An 18,684-nucleotide genomic window follows, 5' to 3' on the forward strand; every position below is an offset into this window, starting at 1 on the left:
TTGTATGCAGTTAGCTTTAGTTTGGGCAGCTTTGCAAAAGGGTGTTGGAATGAAAAAAGTTTGGTTGTTAGACAGCTTGCAATTTGGACACTAGCTTTTAAATAAAAACATTTTGTCGGAATATTTTTATTAAGAGTGATGTTATTGTGTTACAGGATGGAGCTGTTGGTGTCACTGATGAAGGAAGACCTGTTCATTGAGAGTAATGTCATTGTGTTACAGGATAGAGATGTTGGTGTTACTGATGAAGGAAGACCTTTTGATTAGGAGTGATGTCATTGTGTTACAGGATAGATATGTTAGTGTTACTGATGAAGGAAGACCTTTTGATTAGGAGTGATGTCATTGTGTTACAGGATAGAGATGTTAGTGTTACTGATGAAGGAAGACCTTTTGATTAGGAGTGATGTCATTGTGTTACAGGATAGAGATGTTGGTGTTACTGATGAAGGAAGACCTGTTCATTGAGAGTGATGTCATTGTGTTACAGGATGACGCTAGTGACGCTACTGATGAAGGAAGACCTGTTAATTAAGAGTGATGTCATAGTGTTACAGGATAGAGATGTTGGTGTTACTGATGAAGGAAGACCTGTTCATTGAGAGTGATGTCATTGTGTTACAGGATGGAGCTGGTGGTACTGATGAAGGAAGACCTGTTTATTGAGAGTGATGTCATTGTGTTACAGGATAGAGATGTTGGTGTTACTGATGAAGGAAGACCTGTTCATTGAGAGTGATGTCATTGTGTTACAGGATGGAGCCGGTGGTGTTACTGATGAAGGAAGACCTGTTTATTGAGACTGATGTCATTGTGTTACAGGATAGAGATGTTGGTGTTACTGATGAAGGAAGACCTGTTAATTAAGAGTGATGTCATTGTGTTACAGGATGACGCTAGTGATGCTACTGATGAAGGAAGACCTGTTTATTGAGAGTGATGTCATTGTGTTACAGGATGGAGCTGGTGGTGTTACTGATGAAGGAAGACCTGTTCATTGAGAGTGATGTCATTGTGTTACAGGATGGAGCTGGTGGTGTTACTGATGAAGGAAGACCTGTTCAGCGAGGGCAGGCAGAGGCACGTGGTGACGGAGCAGGAACAGGAGGTCAACTGGGTAGAGTATGAAGAGGTGCGTTGCCTGGCAACTGAGGTGGTTGTCTGCAGGTTGCAAAGGAAATACTCATATATCTGTTATTGTTATTCATGTGTGTAAAGTTGAATGAAAACCCTTGTTGTGTATAATAAGCAAGATATAATATACCAGCTTATTGGTTGTTTTGCATGCCTGTTGTACATGAACTTTGCATGATCAAAAACAACCTCTGTGTCTGGATGCAGAACTGTACAACAATGAAGCTTTAAAAATGATTGAATTGTGTCATGTCTGTAGTGTGTACAAAATATCGAAACCCTCAAGTTTGTGAGGGTAAGTCTTTAAGGTTCTCTCAGTCAAAAATTCACATCGACGGTATTCATTACAAACAGCGGAAGAGCATATTTTAGCCCAATGTTGATTATACATTTACTCCTCCAGAACAGAGCCCACCTGTGTAGGGGAAGGTAGCAGGTTCACTGGAAGTTCACCTCAAGTTCACGATCACTGAATTAGCTTGGTGCAGTGCCAGTTTTGTGATTGATTTTGGTTTATGATTCCTCTTTCTTTGCTTGAGTTTTACGAATGTTTGCTGATGATCACTATTTTATTGGGATGTTGCAGTTGCTGATCGACAAGTTCGCCAACCCACAGCAAAAAACGGAAACGCTTGATCGCTACTTGAATCAGCCTGCCTATGAAAACAAGTACCTGGATTTGGTGAGACAGTCAATTATTTTATGATTTATGATTGTAGACAAAGCTAAGACTGGCTCCTTGAAACAGCAACCAGAAACAACATAGGGTATTTTGATGAATGTTGGTTAACACAAAAGACAGGATGGGATCGAGGAGCTTACAGGCACCAGCATTTATGCTAGACAAGTCACAGTTTTGTATTGATCAGTGTTGTGCAAAGTGGCATGCATAGATATGAGGGGAGAATAAGAATTAGACCATACTGTTGCTGAAAGCTTTGCTAAAGGCATATGAAAACTATTTTCAGAAAATGTTCTTGCTACAGCAGTCCCTGCAATGTACGGCCCCCGGCGTGAGCGGACACCTGACATGTACGGACACATTTGCTCGGCACGGAGTGTTTTCCTTCTATATTTGCCCCCCCTTAAACGGACACCTGCAAAACGTGGACACGGACACTCATTTTCGGTCCCAACAGCAGGTCATACCTCCAATGTACGGACAGGCCATCGTCAAATTTTCACCACAACAAAATCGATAACAGAGCAGTCCGGCTCTTGGTACAAAGATCACAGCCGCAATGGCGTGATGACAGTCACTGATAACTTGAGTGCACGTGTACCCATCAGCATCAGGAGGGGGGGGGGGGGGGGGGGGGAGTAGTTTTGGTCAGGAGTGGAGTACCTACGAAGATGCCAACATGAAACTGCACTGTGCTCTTTATTCTTGTCTGTTGGACGTAAACAACAGAAACCACAGTCGATGAAGGTCCTGAGCGAAAGAGAATGAAAAACCGGCCACAGTTCTCAGCATCGTGTGGATATGTGTGTAACCTCTTTCATTGACCAGTGAGTCGATTGCCTAATCTGTGAACCCTTCAGTTGTCTTGCTTTGTCAAACACACAGTCAACTGGTTTTGCTCTGAGTGAACAGTGCAGCTGGCCTCTCTTGGCACAGCCCCAAACAGTACATGGCTAGAGGGAGTGAGAGAGAGGGAGAGGGGGGGTGTGGAGGGGTAGCTGGCTAAACTCTGTGGGGTGTCCGGTGTCACTGCATGTCAGCAGGAAGAGCATTGGAGAAAAATAGAGAGGTGTACTCTTCCACACAATTTCCAAGCATCAGTTGTCACGGCTTGGGGTAGGCATTAGTGATGGAGAGTGGGAGCTAGCTGTGTTATGTACAGTGTATTTCCGACTGAAGAGTGAAAAGTCACTGCCATGCCACATGATCAGCATGCAGTCAATAAAGCCAGACAAGAAGAAAATAAATTACATGATTATGACATGCAGCTTTATCTGCTGCTATTTATTCAAACTGGTTTTCAAGCTTATTCTTGTAAAGCATCTGCACACGCTCCTCTGTGCTGTGTTTGTGTGGCTGCTTTCGTATGTCAGTGCATGATGAGTGTGTTCACTGCCTTGAGGATTTATTTTATCTCTTCTTTTCAACACTTTTCATACAAATCATTTTTACAGAAAGTTTAAAGAAGTATTAGGAGTTTATTGTTATTGTTTAGTAGCCACAAGAAGTGATTAGCATAGACTCAATCCTGTTGTTACTTTGTCAGTGTGTTTCTGTGTGAGTGTATGGGGGAGGGGGTGTGTGGTCACCCCTCCCGTGAACGGACACCTGCAATGTACGGACAGTTTTGCTATGGCCCAAGGGTGTCCATTCATGAGAGGGACTGCTGTAACACCAGCAAATGAAAGCAGCTTTTTTTCACAACAGTCTAAAACTGACGTCCTGATGAGATTTGATTATACAACACTATAGCTCTAGGTGTAAGTTAGTAGTTTCCACAACTAAAAACAAACACACACAAAATAAACATTCAAAAACAAGGTTGGTTTTGAACATTAAAGTTTATCACAACTAACAACTGCTTATTTTGCTGGTTCTTATTTTTCAGAGCTACTATGTCAACGAATCGGCACTCAGCATTCCACAGCGCTTCTCGCTGCAGCGAACGTACGTGATTTTCCGCACGCTGGGGATGCGACACCTGACCGTGGTGGACAACCATAATGAGGTGGTCGGCATGGTAACGAGAAAAGACTTAATGGGATTCAATATGGTGGAGCGACTGAGTCACTGCCTGCAAGGTGAGATGGAGCAAGGGGAAGAACTTGCGTCTCCGCTCAGTGAGAGTGGGGGTGGGGGGGACGCTAATTTGATATGAGGGATGTCTGTTACTTTGTTGTGGGCATTATTAGTATCAATATGTGCCAAGTCTCGGTGGTACAATAGAACCCCCCTTTTGAGACATCTAAAAATCTGAGAAAATCAGGTCTTAAAAAGGAGGGAGTCTTAAAATGGGGGTAAATTTACCGAGTAATGAACAGAAAGTCTGAGATAATCAGGTCTTAAAAAGGAGGGAGTCTTAAAATGGGGGTAAATTTACCGAGTAATGAACAGAAAATCTGAGAAAATCAGGTCTTAAAAAGGAGGGAGTCTTAAAATGGGGGTAAATTTACCGAGTAATGAACAGAAAGTCTGAGATAATCAGGTCTTAAAAAGGAGGGAGTCTTAAAATGGGGGTAAATTTACCGAGTAATGAACAGAAGTCTGAGAAAACAGGGTCTAAAAGGGGAAGGATTCTTACAAATGGGGTTGCACTGTATAACTCAAACTGTTTAAGAATGTAGTGAGCATGGTTATGGAGAAATACCACAATGTGATCACAAATGTAAACACCACTGTTCGTTGGGCTAGATGTGATTTAAATAACATGGTGAGCCTCTAAGCTCAGTTATGATAATATGATGTCCATATTTTGACTTGTTCTGAATTTTGCTAGTGCAGACTGCTCTAAATGGGAGCATATTTCATGAAGTTGTACTGCTATGCTCAATAAGATTCCACATTTGCTGATGATCATGCGCTGTGAAGTTAATGTTCTTGTGATAATGTTTTTATGGAAAGACACACCTACTACACACCTACCAACTTTTTGGATATAGTGTAATTTTTGTGTTGAAGAAGACTGCATATTTTTGTACATTTATACATGCTATTCATGTTTTGTGTGTAATAGTCTTGCATTTCTTGATGAGAACCTCTTTGAAATGTTCATAAGTTTTCCTTATTATTGTACAGCTGCACTATAGTTATGTGCAGTTTTGATGACTACTGGGAGTGCATACAAGATTCAAGATTCAGAGACTGCTATGGTTTTATGCCTAGTCTGTGGTGAGTGTTGGCTTGTGCAGTTCATATTTGTACTTTCATGAACGTACACAGCGATGTTTGAAGTCTGCAGTTCACCAGATCTGTCAAACTTTTTTTTACGGCTTGGGAGAGGTGAGGTGATGTTAAGGAATTCCTGTATGTTATAATTGCCAAAACTGTTTTGATCATTTTGGCAAATTGCTGAAGAAAATCAATCCTGGCAGCTTCCCTCCGTACATTACTTTACACGTGATTAAGTTGATATTTGTCACAGTGATATACTTCTCTGCAGTTACAGGTGCAACGAGAAAACCCGGAAAAGGTATTTTAAACAGCTATTCTGATTGACGCAATGCTTACACCTGTGTTTCCCTATGGCTTGTGTTCCATGTACAGACTGAACTGGGATCATTGTACAGGCGAATGAGAGGCTGTGAAGTCGGCCTGTATATAAGTTTTCATTAGCAGTCTTGTGGTTTTAAATGTTGTTGAACGTTGAAGTCAGAGATATGTCGTCTTTAGTTGTTGTACTTTTCTGTCCTCTTCACACAAATACTCAAACTATGCATACATGTATTACATTTCCACATCACACGTCAATCCGGCAGAACAGGTCAGTGTTTTCATTCATTTGTGGGGAGTTCGGACAAGATACTTGTCAAGATTCAAAGTGCTAGCTGGTTTTGTGGGGGAAAACAACACACAGACATTTGTGCATAAAGGACAGCGCTAATAATCACATAATTTTCACATTTTTCTGTGGTTAAGTGGGATTTTTCTACGTCTTTAGACCTTTGGAGATTTAACATTTTGCAGTTAACGTAACATTTTAGTTGTGAAAATATATGAAAGTCATCTGATAGCATATTTTCCAAAAGGTTGGCACCTTCAAACCACTTTTTGATTGTAGTATTTTAAAGTTACCTTATGCTCTAATTCTTGAACTATTGATCCAGAGCTGTCTTTGAGGCAGTCAAAACTGGAAATCATGATGTTTTCATTGTCATAGCAGAACATCATGACACTGGGACCATCTGCAGATCTCAAGAAATAATAATAATAATAATAAATGAGCATTTATATAGCGCAACATCATAACTTTACAATTATGCTCTTTGTGGAGTTTTGTAACAGGTACCTGGAACACCAGTTAATTTTAATTCTGTCATTGATAGGTTATTTTATGTGCCCTCCACTTGAAGTCTGTCTCGGTCTTGTGTACATGTATGTGTAAAAAAAAAATCTGCTTGTAGCTGTGTCTTACAATGCTTCATCTGCACTTCGTCTACCGTCCAAACATCACCTTCCAGAACAGCTCATTTTTGTTTTGAACCTGAGAAGAAAGAAAAACAATGAAAAAAAATGGAGTGTGTAGAGGCTTAGCACAGCAGTTTTCAGTGAAGGATAAAGTTTTTTCAGCAAAGTTATATCTGACGCCTGTTTCGAGGAGGCATGAATTGTTTGCGGCTAGCCTCTCACTTTGCAAGGCAGTACGGGTGTATGTGTATATGAAACGATTTTGTCTCTAGCTAGGCAAGAATTAACACGATTGGTGTTTGCGTCGGTGAACAGCCAATCGCGTTGGCAGCTGTGCAGCTGCCATTTTTCTTGCACAGCGAGCATCTCGACAGGCATGCTTGCCTTCTCTGGTAAGAGGTCCCCATGAAAGGCTACTTTCTCGCCCCAATCACTTCACTTGCAAATCTCACTGCTGAGAAACGGGGGGACTGTTCCCACAGCTTTGCTTGTTTGCGGCAAAAAAAGCGCTTGAAATCACTATACAAGCATGTTAAAAATATGTTTTGAGAGATTCCACTGAGCCAAGAACTACTGCATCATAGCATTGGGCAGTTTATTGTACAATAGAATACTAACATTCTTTCTTAAAAATGATGTTCTTACAGGAAAATCTCTGGTCAAGCAGAAATTCGAAAACAGATAGACTTCTAATGTTCCAAATCAATTATTTTAAAAACCTCCAACACGAATGGCTAAATTATTAGAACGTTTGATTCAGGACAAAACAAGGTGTTTGAAGTTTTGGCAATGCATGTGTCACCATTGAGCCATTTCTCAAAATCTCACAGCTTGAGATGTAGGCACTAACAGAAGAATTTCAGAGTTATTTCTGACCAGGTTTTCAATGTTCGACAAAAAAGACTTGATATATTATGTCAGAATAAATTAATGTAGGCCTTTAGCTGAAGTTTGTCACTCAGGGAACTTATCTTAACCTCATCCAGTATCCTGTCAGAAATTATTTTGATACCCAGTTTTACTGCTTTAATTAGTTCGTTGATAGCAAGCTGTATGAGAGTGTTTATCTCTGTGTTTTTGTCGGAAAGGGTCTCAGAATTTCCGCCGAACTGTTTAATCAGTCAGGTTTATGTTACATGTATTTAAATATCTGCAGAACGATGCATGCTGAAATTTCCTTGCTATCTTTTGACATTGTCATTCAAATAGACAACATGTGGAAATACTGTGTCAAAGTTTTTAAAATAGGCTGTAAAAGAGTTGCGCCCTTTTTAGCTGAAGCAAACAGCAAGGGATCGTGGCGGCAGGGAGTAGTGAGTTCTGATGTACATACTTCTGAAAGTAAAGGCCCCCTCCGCTTCGTATTAACAGATCGCCTCACCGTCTCAGATTTTCTTCTTCTGCAGCGTTCCAGAGCTCGTTTGCCCATTTGGGTTCCCCACACTATACTCTTGAGAGCCTGAGAGCATAGTCAGCTTCACTCCGCTTTCGTTGAGTAGGCATGCTGGGTATTTTCGTGTTTCCATAACCCACCGAACTCCGACATGGATTGCAGGATCTTTTCCGTGCGGACTTGGTCTTGTGCTTGCGTCGTACACACGAAGGGGGTTAAGTCACTAAGCAGGTCTGCACATAAGTTGACCTGGGAGATCGGAAAAATCTCCACTCTTAACCCAGCAGGCGGCAGCGACCGGGATTCGAACTCACGACCTCCCGATTAGGAGGCCGATGTCTTACCACCACGCCACTGCGCCCGTCTCAGATGTGGCCAGGCTTTAAGATTGGATAAGACCATCCCTCCATTTGGTCACATACCAAACATGCACAGCCTGGGTGCTCTCTATGCATAGACATATTTTTTTTAAAGAATTAAGTTTGCACATTTTTTAAAATCAATTCATTCAAAAACTTGAAGGGAGGCAACTTTTCTACTGCCTATGGGAACCCTGACAGAGTAATCTCCAAACATCGTCGATTGATATTGCGTGTTTGTTCAGTTGTCTAAAAATGCACAGCTCCCCCACCCAATTGTTTTTGTTTGCTGAGCTATGGACTGGATACCCACAAGGGTAAAATTCTGCGAGGGAAAAGTGTGCAAGGTAAATTAAATAAGCCAGTTATTTATCATACTGTTAATGATGTTTGAAATCCAGGTACATTCTGCTCAATGGATACACTTTTAAATATGTTGGCCAGTTAAAGATGGATAAATCCCGTATCAACCCATTCAAGCAGTATTTCTCTGAAAATATGTGTAACGTCTTTTTTTTTTTTTACCTGTTCCTCAATTATTGGATGTCTTCCAATCGTTTTTAAGCCATGTTTTTTTCCAGTGATTACCAGGAGTGTTCTCATTTTATCATAAAATGATTTTCATGGCCAACAGATGGATGTATGGCTGGTCGGGATATGTCTGAGTACCAAGGTATCAATCAATACCTTGAGGAAACAAATTCTGTAGAAGTAACTCTGAATGTATTTGAGTTAACCTATGATTGATAGGATGTGTGTTCACTGAGAGATGTACAGATGTATGGTACTCTGTTATTTCATGAATTATTGTTGCTGTTTTATTTCTTAATTAGTGATTGCATTTTTATTTTCATTGATTTAAAAAAAGAAGATTATTCCACATGAGAATTACAGAGAGAAAACCCAAACTCAGACATTAAAAATCAAGTTCCCAGGGATGGTAGCATTAGGTGAATAATTATAGTCCTGTCTTACAGGTATTCCTTGCTAATCTACATTTTTTATGCGCATGGTGAAAAATGAGAACGAGAAACCATACAACAAACTCACAAAAAACCCAAACCCATAAAACTTCAAAAAACACCCAGACAAAATCTTAAAGTAAGAGAGAGAGAAAGACAGAGTCTGTGTGTGTGTGAGTTTGCATGTTTGATTTTAGTATGTGAAGAGAAAGGACTTGTTGATACATGTGATATACATGTTCATGCTTTTATTTTTAAGGCTGTGTGGATATTACATTTGTTGAACTGATGGTTACGTTTTCTATTACAGCATCGACCAAGACATCTGGGATTTGCTCTTGTTGCCACATTGGCCTTTCTGAGAAGTGAATGTAGTTTATTTCTTGTATTCCTATCTTATTTCATTTAGTTTTGAGGTGCAAACTTTCTACTCAATACGCAAACAAGCACACACACACATGTACACATGCACAAACACACACACACACACATGTACACATGCACAAACACACACACACACATGTACACATGCACAAACACACACACACACATGCACAAACACACACACACACATGTACACATGCACAAACACAGACACACACATGTACACATGCACAAACACACACACACATGTACACATGCACAAACACACACACACACACATGTACACATGCACAAACACAGACACACACATGTACACATGCACAAACACAGACACACACATGTACACATGCACAAACACACACACACACACACACATGTACACATGCACAAACACACACACACACATGTACACATGCACAAACACACACACACACATGCACAAACACACACACACACACATGCACACATGCACACACACACACATGAACACATGCACACACACACACACACATGTACACATGCACAAACACAGACACACACATGTACACATGCACAAACACACACACACACACATGTACACATGCACAAACACAGACACACACATGTACACATGCTCAAACACACACATGTACACATACACAGGCACAGACACACACATGTACACATGCACAAACACACACATGTACACATGTACAAACACACACACACACATGCACAAACACACACACACACATGTACACATGCACAAACACACACACACACACATGCACAAACACAGACACACACACATGTACACATGTACAAACACACACACACATGTACACATGCACAAACACAGACACACACATGTACACATGCACAAACACAGACACACATGTACACATGCACAAACACACACACATGTACACATACACAGACACACACACACACATGTACACATGCACAAACACACACACACACATGTACACATGCACAAACACAGACACACATGTACACATGCACAAACACAGACACACATACACACACATGTACACATGCACAAACACAGATACACACACACACACACATGTACACATGCACAAACACAGACACACACACACACACATGTACACATGCACAAACACAGACACACACACATGTACACATGCACAAACACAGACACACACACACACACATGTACACATGCACAAACACACATGTACACATGCACAAACACAGACACACACACACACATGCACAAACACAGACACACACACATGTACACATGCACAAACACAGACAAAAACACACACATGCATGCACGCGTGCTCCCACGCACACGCACACACACACACACACACACACAACGTGCATACATACACATGCACTCATGTACACACATATACACACACACTCACACACACACACATGCACACACTTACACATGCACTCAAGCACTCATGCACACACATACACACACACACACACACACACTCACACACACCTGCCCCCTGCCTAGTATGAGCTTGTAAAGGTATGTCTTTCAGTATCTTTGTGTCTTATAATTATATATTTCCTATTGCACATCACAGGTAAAAGCCAAGCCTTATAATTTGAGCATACAGCCTCTATGATGCTTGTAATGTTCATCTTTCAAACAGGCTTAAATATTCATGACACTCTGTGTTGTTTAAAGCAGCCCTAGGGAATGATCTTTACATTTGTACTGAAATAAATATTCCTGAAAAATAATCTTTGTTTTTTTGGTCCACAAAAAGCATTTTGCACTTAACTCATTGTCTTCCACTCATATGGCTATATCTGACCTGTTACGGATCTATCCGTACACACAGTCACTTCAGTCGCTTCCTGTAACGTTGATCTAACGCCTGCATGCCAGCGTGTTGATACACAGTATCTACACAGTACTACAATTCTGAGTGACCTGCTGCAGCAGATCTGGTCTTAGCTAAAAAAAACTTGGTCAACATTGGTGGGGTAGAAAGTGTTAACTGGATATTTGTTTTCCTTTGGGGTCAACATTGGTGGGGTAGAAAGTGTTAACTAGATATTTGTTTTCCTTTGGATTCCATAAGGGAATTTCGAATGTTGCTGGCATTTTATAAATGTGCACAACACTCATGAAGAATATATCCATGCATTGCACTATGACAGATTGTATCGTCATTTCAGCTTGACTTGGGGCCATTGATGACTATTTGACAGTGTCTGCCTTTTAATAAGAACGTTTCTAATTATGCTCAGTAGTTTTGCTATTTGCTATACATATAGCTAGCATTTTGGTATCACTTTGCATGTTCTTGTTACTGTATTTTTATTTTTTTATATTTGTTTTGGTTCTTTACGCAATCAAGATGGAACAATAGTATTATTGAGCATTAGCTAACTATGCCTTATTTCCACACATAAAAAACATGAATGATGATGCAAGAGATAATAAACATCTGCTTAAAATGAATCTGGTGTTATTTGCATCATCTTTTTTACTGTGTGTGTGTGTGTGTGTGTGTGTGTGTGTGTGTGTGTGTGTTTGTATGTGTGTTCTTCAGAAATAGGAAGTAGCAACCATGATTATATGTAGTTTAGAGATAAAAAAACAAAAACAAATTGGAAAGTAACGGAGCAAATCATCCCTACTCCACCAACCATCATTCCTCGGGACATATCAAGGTGCGCAACTCTTGAGTTGTTCTGTCACATGCAATGACGGGCTTACCTCCCCTGATGTTTCCCAGGGCAACAAGGCAAACACCTGCTGCGGAAACAGGCATATGCGACTGCCATTGCTGCCACAGTCACAGACAGATAGCCAGACACACTCGTTTGTTTTAAACCGATATCACTACAGGGCCGTAGCAGCCCTACCGGCCACTCCGGCCATGGCCGGACCAGTTCTTTGTTAAAAAAAAAAAAATCGTCTTCATAAGCTTCAGCGCTGTGTTAGGAGGAAGGAGGGGTCGTGACTTAGATCGCACAATGACAGCGTTAAGCGAGAAATTGTCACTAATAGTTGAGGAGAACATAATGGCCAGGGACCGTACCTTTTTATTTTTTTTTTATGGCCGGACCACTTTTAGGAGCTGTGCTACGGCCCTGCACTATGATAAATAGTTTTAATGATACTACTTTAGAGGCCCACATATTTATCGTATGTTAATTCCATTCCAAGCTCTGCTGATAGTTCCAGAGTAACTCTGTAAATTCAAAGTATCGGGGAAAATTGGCAAGTGTAAAATTGAGTTTTGTTTATTTCATTTTGCTCGATGTTGATGTTTTGTTATTTGTTATAAGACACAATCTTACTACACCTTTAAAGCATGTCCACTAACGATACAGATAAAAGAACGATACATTGCAGTTACACCACATACTAAAACTAAAACACCAGTGAAAATTGTTTTGGTTGTGTTGACTGGAAAGATCTGGTAAAACTCCCTCTGCTGTCTAAATCCTGTGCCTATTGTTATTGCCTCAGGCCTGAAAAATCAAGTTGAAACAAGCAATGCTCGAATGACTGGCTCACCAAAACACACAAAATGGCTGACACGGAAATGTAGTGGATTTAAAGCTTGTCATAGCCCATGTGTGAATCAGCCAGTATAAACATAAGGAACTTTCAAACTAAGATGATATAAATCAATCGTGTTGAAAAGTGAAATATCTAACCTCTGAGTGGTGGTGACTGTGTAGGGAAAAGTGAAAACAATCATTTTTGTTTGTGAATATTGATGAGGCGAAATTTAGTGGAGACAATTTCTTCGTGGCGTAGAACAGTTACTCCGTAAAGGTGTTTGTGAATGAATACTATTGTTTTGACCCTTTATTACGATTAAAAGAGTAAGGCAAAATCACTGCGTGTACACGAACATTGGTTATTTGTTCACTTTTAGTAGCCTACAATGGATTCAATCGGTCACAGAATGCTGTGTGTTGCCGCTGTGGCGTGTTTGATACGAGCAACAGGTGCTCTTACAGCAGGTGAGAGCGCCTTATTACACCCCTGATAGATATTCGGGGATGTATATACTTTATTATGTCTATTTGTTTGTCTGTCTGTCTGTGTGCTTGTTTGTGTGTTTGTTTACTTGTTTGTTTGTTTGTCCTTCTGTCCGCACTTAGATCTCTGGTTTACACGTAAGTAACATTTATTATTCTCCACTCTCACCCACACTCTATCTCGTTTTGCTACCATTTCCGATGGTTTGTTTGCATGTTTTGCTGGGCGGTTGCTTCTTTGTTCAGTCTTACATGAGCGGTCGGATAAGCGAGTGCGTGAGTGACTAATGAAAGGCCGAGTTTTTTGTTGATGTATTTAAGTAATGTCATATCTCTGTTTTAGAGGTTCAATTTCGAAGAAGTCCCCTTCAGAATTCGTCCATGCACTTTGACTGTTTACAATTTGAGTTTGTCACAGTATTGTCACACTGTGTGTGTGTGTGTGTGTGTGTGTGTCAGTGTGTGTGTGTGTGTGTGTGTGTATGTGTGTGCGCGCGCGTGCGTGCGTGCGTGTGTGTGTGTCTATCTGTGCCTGTGTCTATAAATGCCTATAATAATGGTGCCGACATCCTAGTGAGCACTAGTCTTCAGTGAGTGACCTACACTTACAACACGAACTATAACGTCACTTCCACTGCCTCTTGACTTGATTATCATGATTTGTATTGTTTCCAGTTTACCTTCCCACGTCATGTTGTTTTGTCATCCCAGTGACAAGCACTAGTGTTCCGTTAGAGAGTGGCACAGGACTAAAATACACAAGCAACATGGACTGTAACATTAACCTATATGAATGATTACTGTCTGTTTTCAGTCTACCTACCCACATCGTGTGGTGCCGATATCTCAGTGACAAGCAGTGTTCAGTTAGAGAGCGGTACAGGACTGACCTACACCAACAACATGGACTGTAACATCACCTTTACTGTCGCCTCTCCATACCTCGTGTTGGCTAGCATTGAGGTAAACAGCAGTTGAATTGTGTACAGGGGTTCTAAAACGCGCGCGCGCGCGTGTGTATGTGCGGGTGCGTGTATGTTTTTTGTCCGTCCGTCTGTGTGTGTCTGTCTGCCTCCCTGCCTGTCTGTGTTTGTGTGCCCGTCTGACTGTGTGTGTATGGATGCACGTACGCCTCTATATCTGCGGCTGTGCATCTGTGTGTGGTTTCATTTGCCTCCAAGTGTCTCTCTGATTCTGACTCCGAATTTGCTATGATGTCTTTTTTCATCATGATTTATGTTAACAGTAACATTTTTCAACAGAGATTTGAACTGGAACCCCAAAGATCGGGCACTTGCATTGATTACGTCAATCTGCACGATGGTGCTGACGTCAGCAGTAGTACGCTCAACACTGACGTCATGTGCGGCAGCTCCCTCACCAATACCTCTTACATCACTACAGGTCAACAGATGACGCTGCATTTCGTCACTGATTCATCCGCTGTGTATCTCGGCTTCAACATCATATTTACTGTAGCAAGTCTTTGTAAGTAATTTTTTTTTCTTATTTGTTTTTAGGCTTGAGTTCTTTCTTAGATCTATAGCAAAATTCGACTACAGCTTTCTGTGATTTTGAAACGGACTGGCAAAATTGCTCACAGAAAATAATGTTGTGAATATATACGAGTAGATTGAGGCCGCAAAGAAGAAAGCAGCTTGGTTGACATGTTTTGGCGAGATAGTTGACTGTACCTTAAGGCGAGTAAAATATTGTCTGACATTCTGACATCTTTTCTTGTCCTTGCTCATCGTTGTCTTTCCTCTCTCTCCCTTTTCCTTGTTCATCGTTCTCTTTTTCTTTGTCCCTTTCTCTGTATTGTTGCAGTCGTCGTTACCGTCTTAATGTACCTAAAAAAAGGAAGATTTCGCTTATATTTTGCCCGTGTGTTGAAACAAGTGTGAAAAAATGAGAGAAATCAATCGCTGTACTGCAGACTTCATCAGAAGTTCCGGAGTCCCTGTCTGAGCGATCGAGAAGAAGAAGAAGAATCGGACCGACTTTATGATACAGAATGTTGAATATGATGACATGCCAAGAATCAGATAAACAAGGGCTGGGTAATTCAATGGGGTATCTGTCTAATCAATTACAATCACAGGACCTATTTTGGAAGTGGTATTAATGGGCCCTGGATTACGTTTGTTGTGATGATGTGTTTCTATTTGAATTATAATGTGTCTTTCCGAAATTTCATGACGTTTTCGCAGATTAGTTTCTCTAATCGCATCAACATAATTCCTGGATCATCTGCTCGATTTTAACAAGAAATGACACAATGGCACGCAGCTTCCACTCAATCACATATTAAAAGAATAAAACGATTGACCATGTTATTTTTGCACCGACTTGCAAAACGCACCATTACCCCCATTCTTTAAAAATTTCATCAGAAGAGGTAAACGTGATTGTACTCTAAAAAATATGCATGTTGAGTGATATGTAAGCGCGGTTTTAAAGTGTTTACAATCCGCCATGTCCGAAAATAGATATAAGTGTAATGGTAAGGTTGTCTCAGGAACTGACAAAAAGTTTGTCTCGGTGACTTCGTCATACATATCAGTTGTAGAAAATCACTCGTAAGGTCACCTCCAGGCTGTGCATGTATCGGTATCGTATATCATTAAGTCTTGACAATGCGTGCGTGCAGCCCCCTGTGCCGGTGGCCAGTACACGTGCAACAACACTTACTGCACCCCCAGCTCCGTGACCTGCGACTCTTATGACCAGTGTGGAGACAACTCGGATGAAGACAACTGTACAAGTAAGTATTGGCAACCAATTAAGTTAGCTGGAGCCGATTTCATGGGTTCGCGATGGTCACACTGACAGTCGGACCACCGATTCGTCACCCGTTGCTGGGGGAGGGCAGCACTGTAATCGGTCAACTCCCCGTGCGAAGAGGCACAGTCGGCCTACTGAATTTTTTTTTAAAATGTGTTAATTTTGTGTGTGGATGAAACCCGGCTTTGTCGGATTACTGCAATTCACTCGTTCAACTGCAGTTGACCGACTGTGTTACTGGCCCATGAAACCTGCCCCTGATGAGCTCAATGAGACTGACTGCCTAATAGTACCTTTACTTAGGTGTGAAATGGGGGAGGGGAGTAGCATGGACAACTATTTGAAAGAGACTGAAATAGGCCATTCTTGGATCAGAGTTAGTGGATTTGGGGTAGAGTGGTGGGAAGGTGGAAGTGGTGAGAGGGTCGAGGGGGAGACATGACAAAAGGAAAGGGGTGCGATGGGGGGGTCGTGAGAAGAGAAGGTTTATTGATTCGGACACTTCAGTCACAAAAAAACCATATAGTTTGTGGGAGAAAACCTACTTCTAGCAAATTGACAATTGAAATGTAGCCTATTCGTACTTCTTTGATTAAAAAAAATGCGTGTCTTTCTACTTGCGCTGCGGCGCCGTTACACAATGCAGCAAGTTGCATGATTACTAAAAGTAAATGCAAAGGTCAACCTACATTTTCTTCATTAACTGTACGTTTGTTTCAGGCATAGCCTCAAGCTCCAGCACTAACTGGACGCCACTGATCGTGGGACTGACTCTGGGGCTGCTGGTTTGTCTGCTGGTCGCAGCTTTCGCCGTGTACCGCCGCCACCGCCTCAAGCGCTACAAGAAGTTCCAACACGAGCACATCGACCGAGAGGACATCCCTGACCCTGACCCCAGCTATCCCGTCACGCACAAGTACTTCCGGGGCATCAGGGGACAGCACCCTGACATCAGCTCATACAGAGCGACGGAAGACTCCAAAGAGAAGCAACTGCAAGGCAATGATGAGAAAACGGCTGAAACCTAGACATTTGAAGGGATACTATTGATCTGACTGTTCGGGGTTGGTTGGGGGGGAGGGGGGGAGGGGGGGAGGGAGGGACGGGGGGGGGGGGGGGGGGATGCGGGGAGGGGGAGTTCGGGGGAGTTCGGGGGATTAGGCGAATTTGACGAATCTCAAGATTCTGGTGAATCCACTGCACATTAATTTTAACGTAGACGGCACGATTTGCTCGAAAACGCACCACAAGTATGGCAATTGATTAAATCAAAGTGAGTGAATGCGCTTTAGGGCACTCTTTCTCTCCTGTGCTGAAGCGCCGCCTGGCGGCAAGACGGCCAGCGCCATTTATGACGCGGCAGTCTAGTAACCGCATCACGTACACAGACAAGGGAAATGTACTCATGAAGTAACTCCACTCAACCAAACTATCCTATTATGTTGCAATATCTTCCCTCTTTGAGTTGTTTTTCTTGCTGTCCTTTTGTTTATTTTACAGTTTCCTATTACACTATGACACAGTCAGGTGTAGGAAAACCCCACGTGCCTTTGATCCTCCTATTTTTAAAAACGCCGTTACATTAAATGTGTAACCGTTTTCTGTCCATTCTCACATCATATTCCAGAATGTCAATATGCTTGTTTCTGTTCTTGTACTATTATTATTATTATTTATCTATTTATTTATCTACGTGAAAGGGACCACGCATGGTCTTTGTACATATCACAATGAAAAGATGATAACATGTCTTTAACAAAGAAACACAAAAAAAGAGGATAAGAAATGTTTGATGATTTTGGATGCCACTCTGTCAATATGTCAGCTAAGTCATTTTGTTAAGAAATCCAAAGGTTAATTTTCTACGTCTATCTCAAATAGGCCTATACACGCGCTTGTTTACTGTTTAATTGTCATATATCTATTGATTCTGACTTTGCTGGCGAAGTCGTTTAACTGTCTGTGATACCATTGGCATTACTGTTTTATATTAAAGGTGTATCTTTTACACATAGTCTACATACTGTTTGGTATTGATTTACTGACACGCGCATCTGTTTTCACATCTGTGTGTGTGTGTGCGTGTGTGTGTGTGTGTGTGTGTGTGTGTGTGTGTGTGTGTACATGCGTGTGTGTGTGCGTGCGTAGGCTACGTGTGTGTGTGTGTGTGTGTGTGTGTGTGTGTGTGTGTGTGTGTGTGTGTGCACGCGCGCGCGCTCGCTCAACTCCAGATCTAGAAATCAACCCATAGGCATACGAAACAAAAGACAATCTGGAAAGTGTCAATATGTTCAAAAATAAGCTTTAAAGTTTGGTGATGACGGATCATAAGAAAAGTGAGTATCGTGATACGTTATGTGCTTATGTTTACTTTTAGAATTGTTTTGCATGTTTCACAGGTTTTCAAGATTATCCGTGCATCTGTTTTCACATCTGTGTGTGTGTGTGTGTGTGTGTGTGCGTGTGTGTGTGTGTGTGTGTGTGTGTGTGTGTGTGTACATGCGTGTGTGTGCGTGCGTACGTACGTGTGTGTGTGTGTGTGTGTGTGTGGGCTGTGTGTGTGTGTGTGTGTGTGTGTGTGTGTGT

The 18,684-nt window shown here is 41.5% G+C and overlaps 2 protein-coding genes across 4 annotated transcripts in view; both read left to right on the forward strand.

The window, feature by feature from the left end:
- LOC138971539 (chloride channel protein C-like) overlaps positions 1–9,769 on the forward strand; it is a 33,347-nt gene extending 23,578 nt beyond the window's left edge. The window contains exons 17-22 of one of the 3 annotated variants that reach the window (XM_070344289.1): positions 1,024–1,132; positions 1,721–1,816; positions 3,705–3,897; positions 4,913–4,984; positions 5,256–5,285; positions 9,245–9,769. In XM_070344289.1, coding sequence (XP_070200390.1) covers positions 1,024–1,132; positions 1,721–1,816; positions 3,705–3,897; positions 4,913–4,984; positions 5,256–5,285; positions 9,245–9,303 — 559 coding nt within the window. In that variant the 3' untranslated portion in view covers positions 9,304–9,769. The remainder of the gene's footprint in view (positions 1–1,023; positions 1,133–1,720; positions 1,817–3,704; positions 3,898–4,912; positions 4,985–5,255; positions 5,286–9,244) is intronic. The other 2 variants (XM_070344297.1, XM_070344302.1) reach the window with 2 other exon arrangements.
- A 3,063-nt stretch (positions 9,770–12,832) lies between these two features.
- Positions 12,833–17,168, forward strand: LOC138964630 (low-density lipoprotein receptor-related protein 12-like). Its single transcript, XM_070336666.1, has 5 exons — positions 12,833–13,296; positions 14,129–14,277; positions 14,577–14,802; positions 15,965–16,078; positions 16,819–17,168. Exons 1-5 carry the CDS (start codon positions 13,218–13,220, stop codon positions 17,124–17,126), a joined length of 876 nt encoding a protein of 291 aa, XP_070192767.1. The 5' UTR covers positions 12,833–13,217; the 3' UTR covers positions 17,127–17,168.
- The last annotated feature ends 1,516 nt before the right edge of the window (positions 17,169–18,684 follow it).

Source organism: Littorina saxatilis, linkage group LG1 (assembly GCF_037325665.1).
Source record: "Littorina saxatilis isolate snail1 linkage group LG1, US_GU_Lsax_2.0, whole genome shotgun sequence".
Classification (NCBI taxonomy): Eukaryota; Metazoa; Mollusca; class Gastropoda; order Littorinimorpha; family Littorinidae; genus Littorina; species Littorina saxatilis.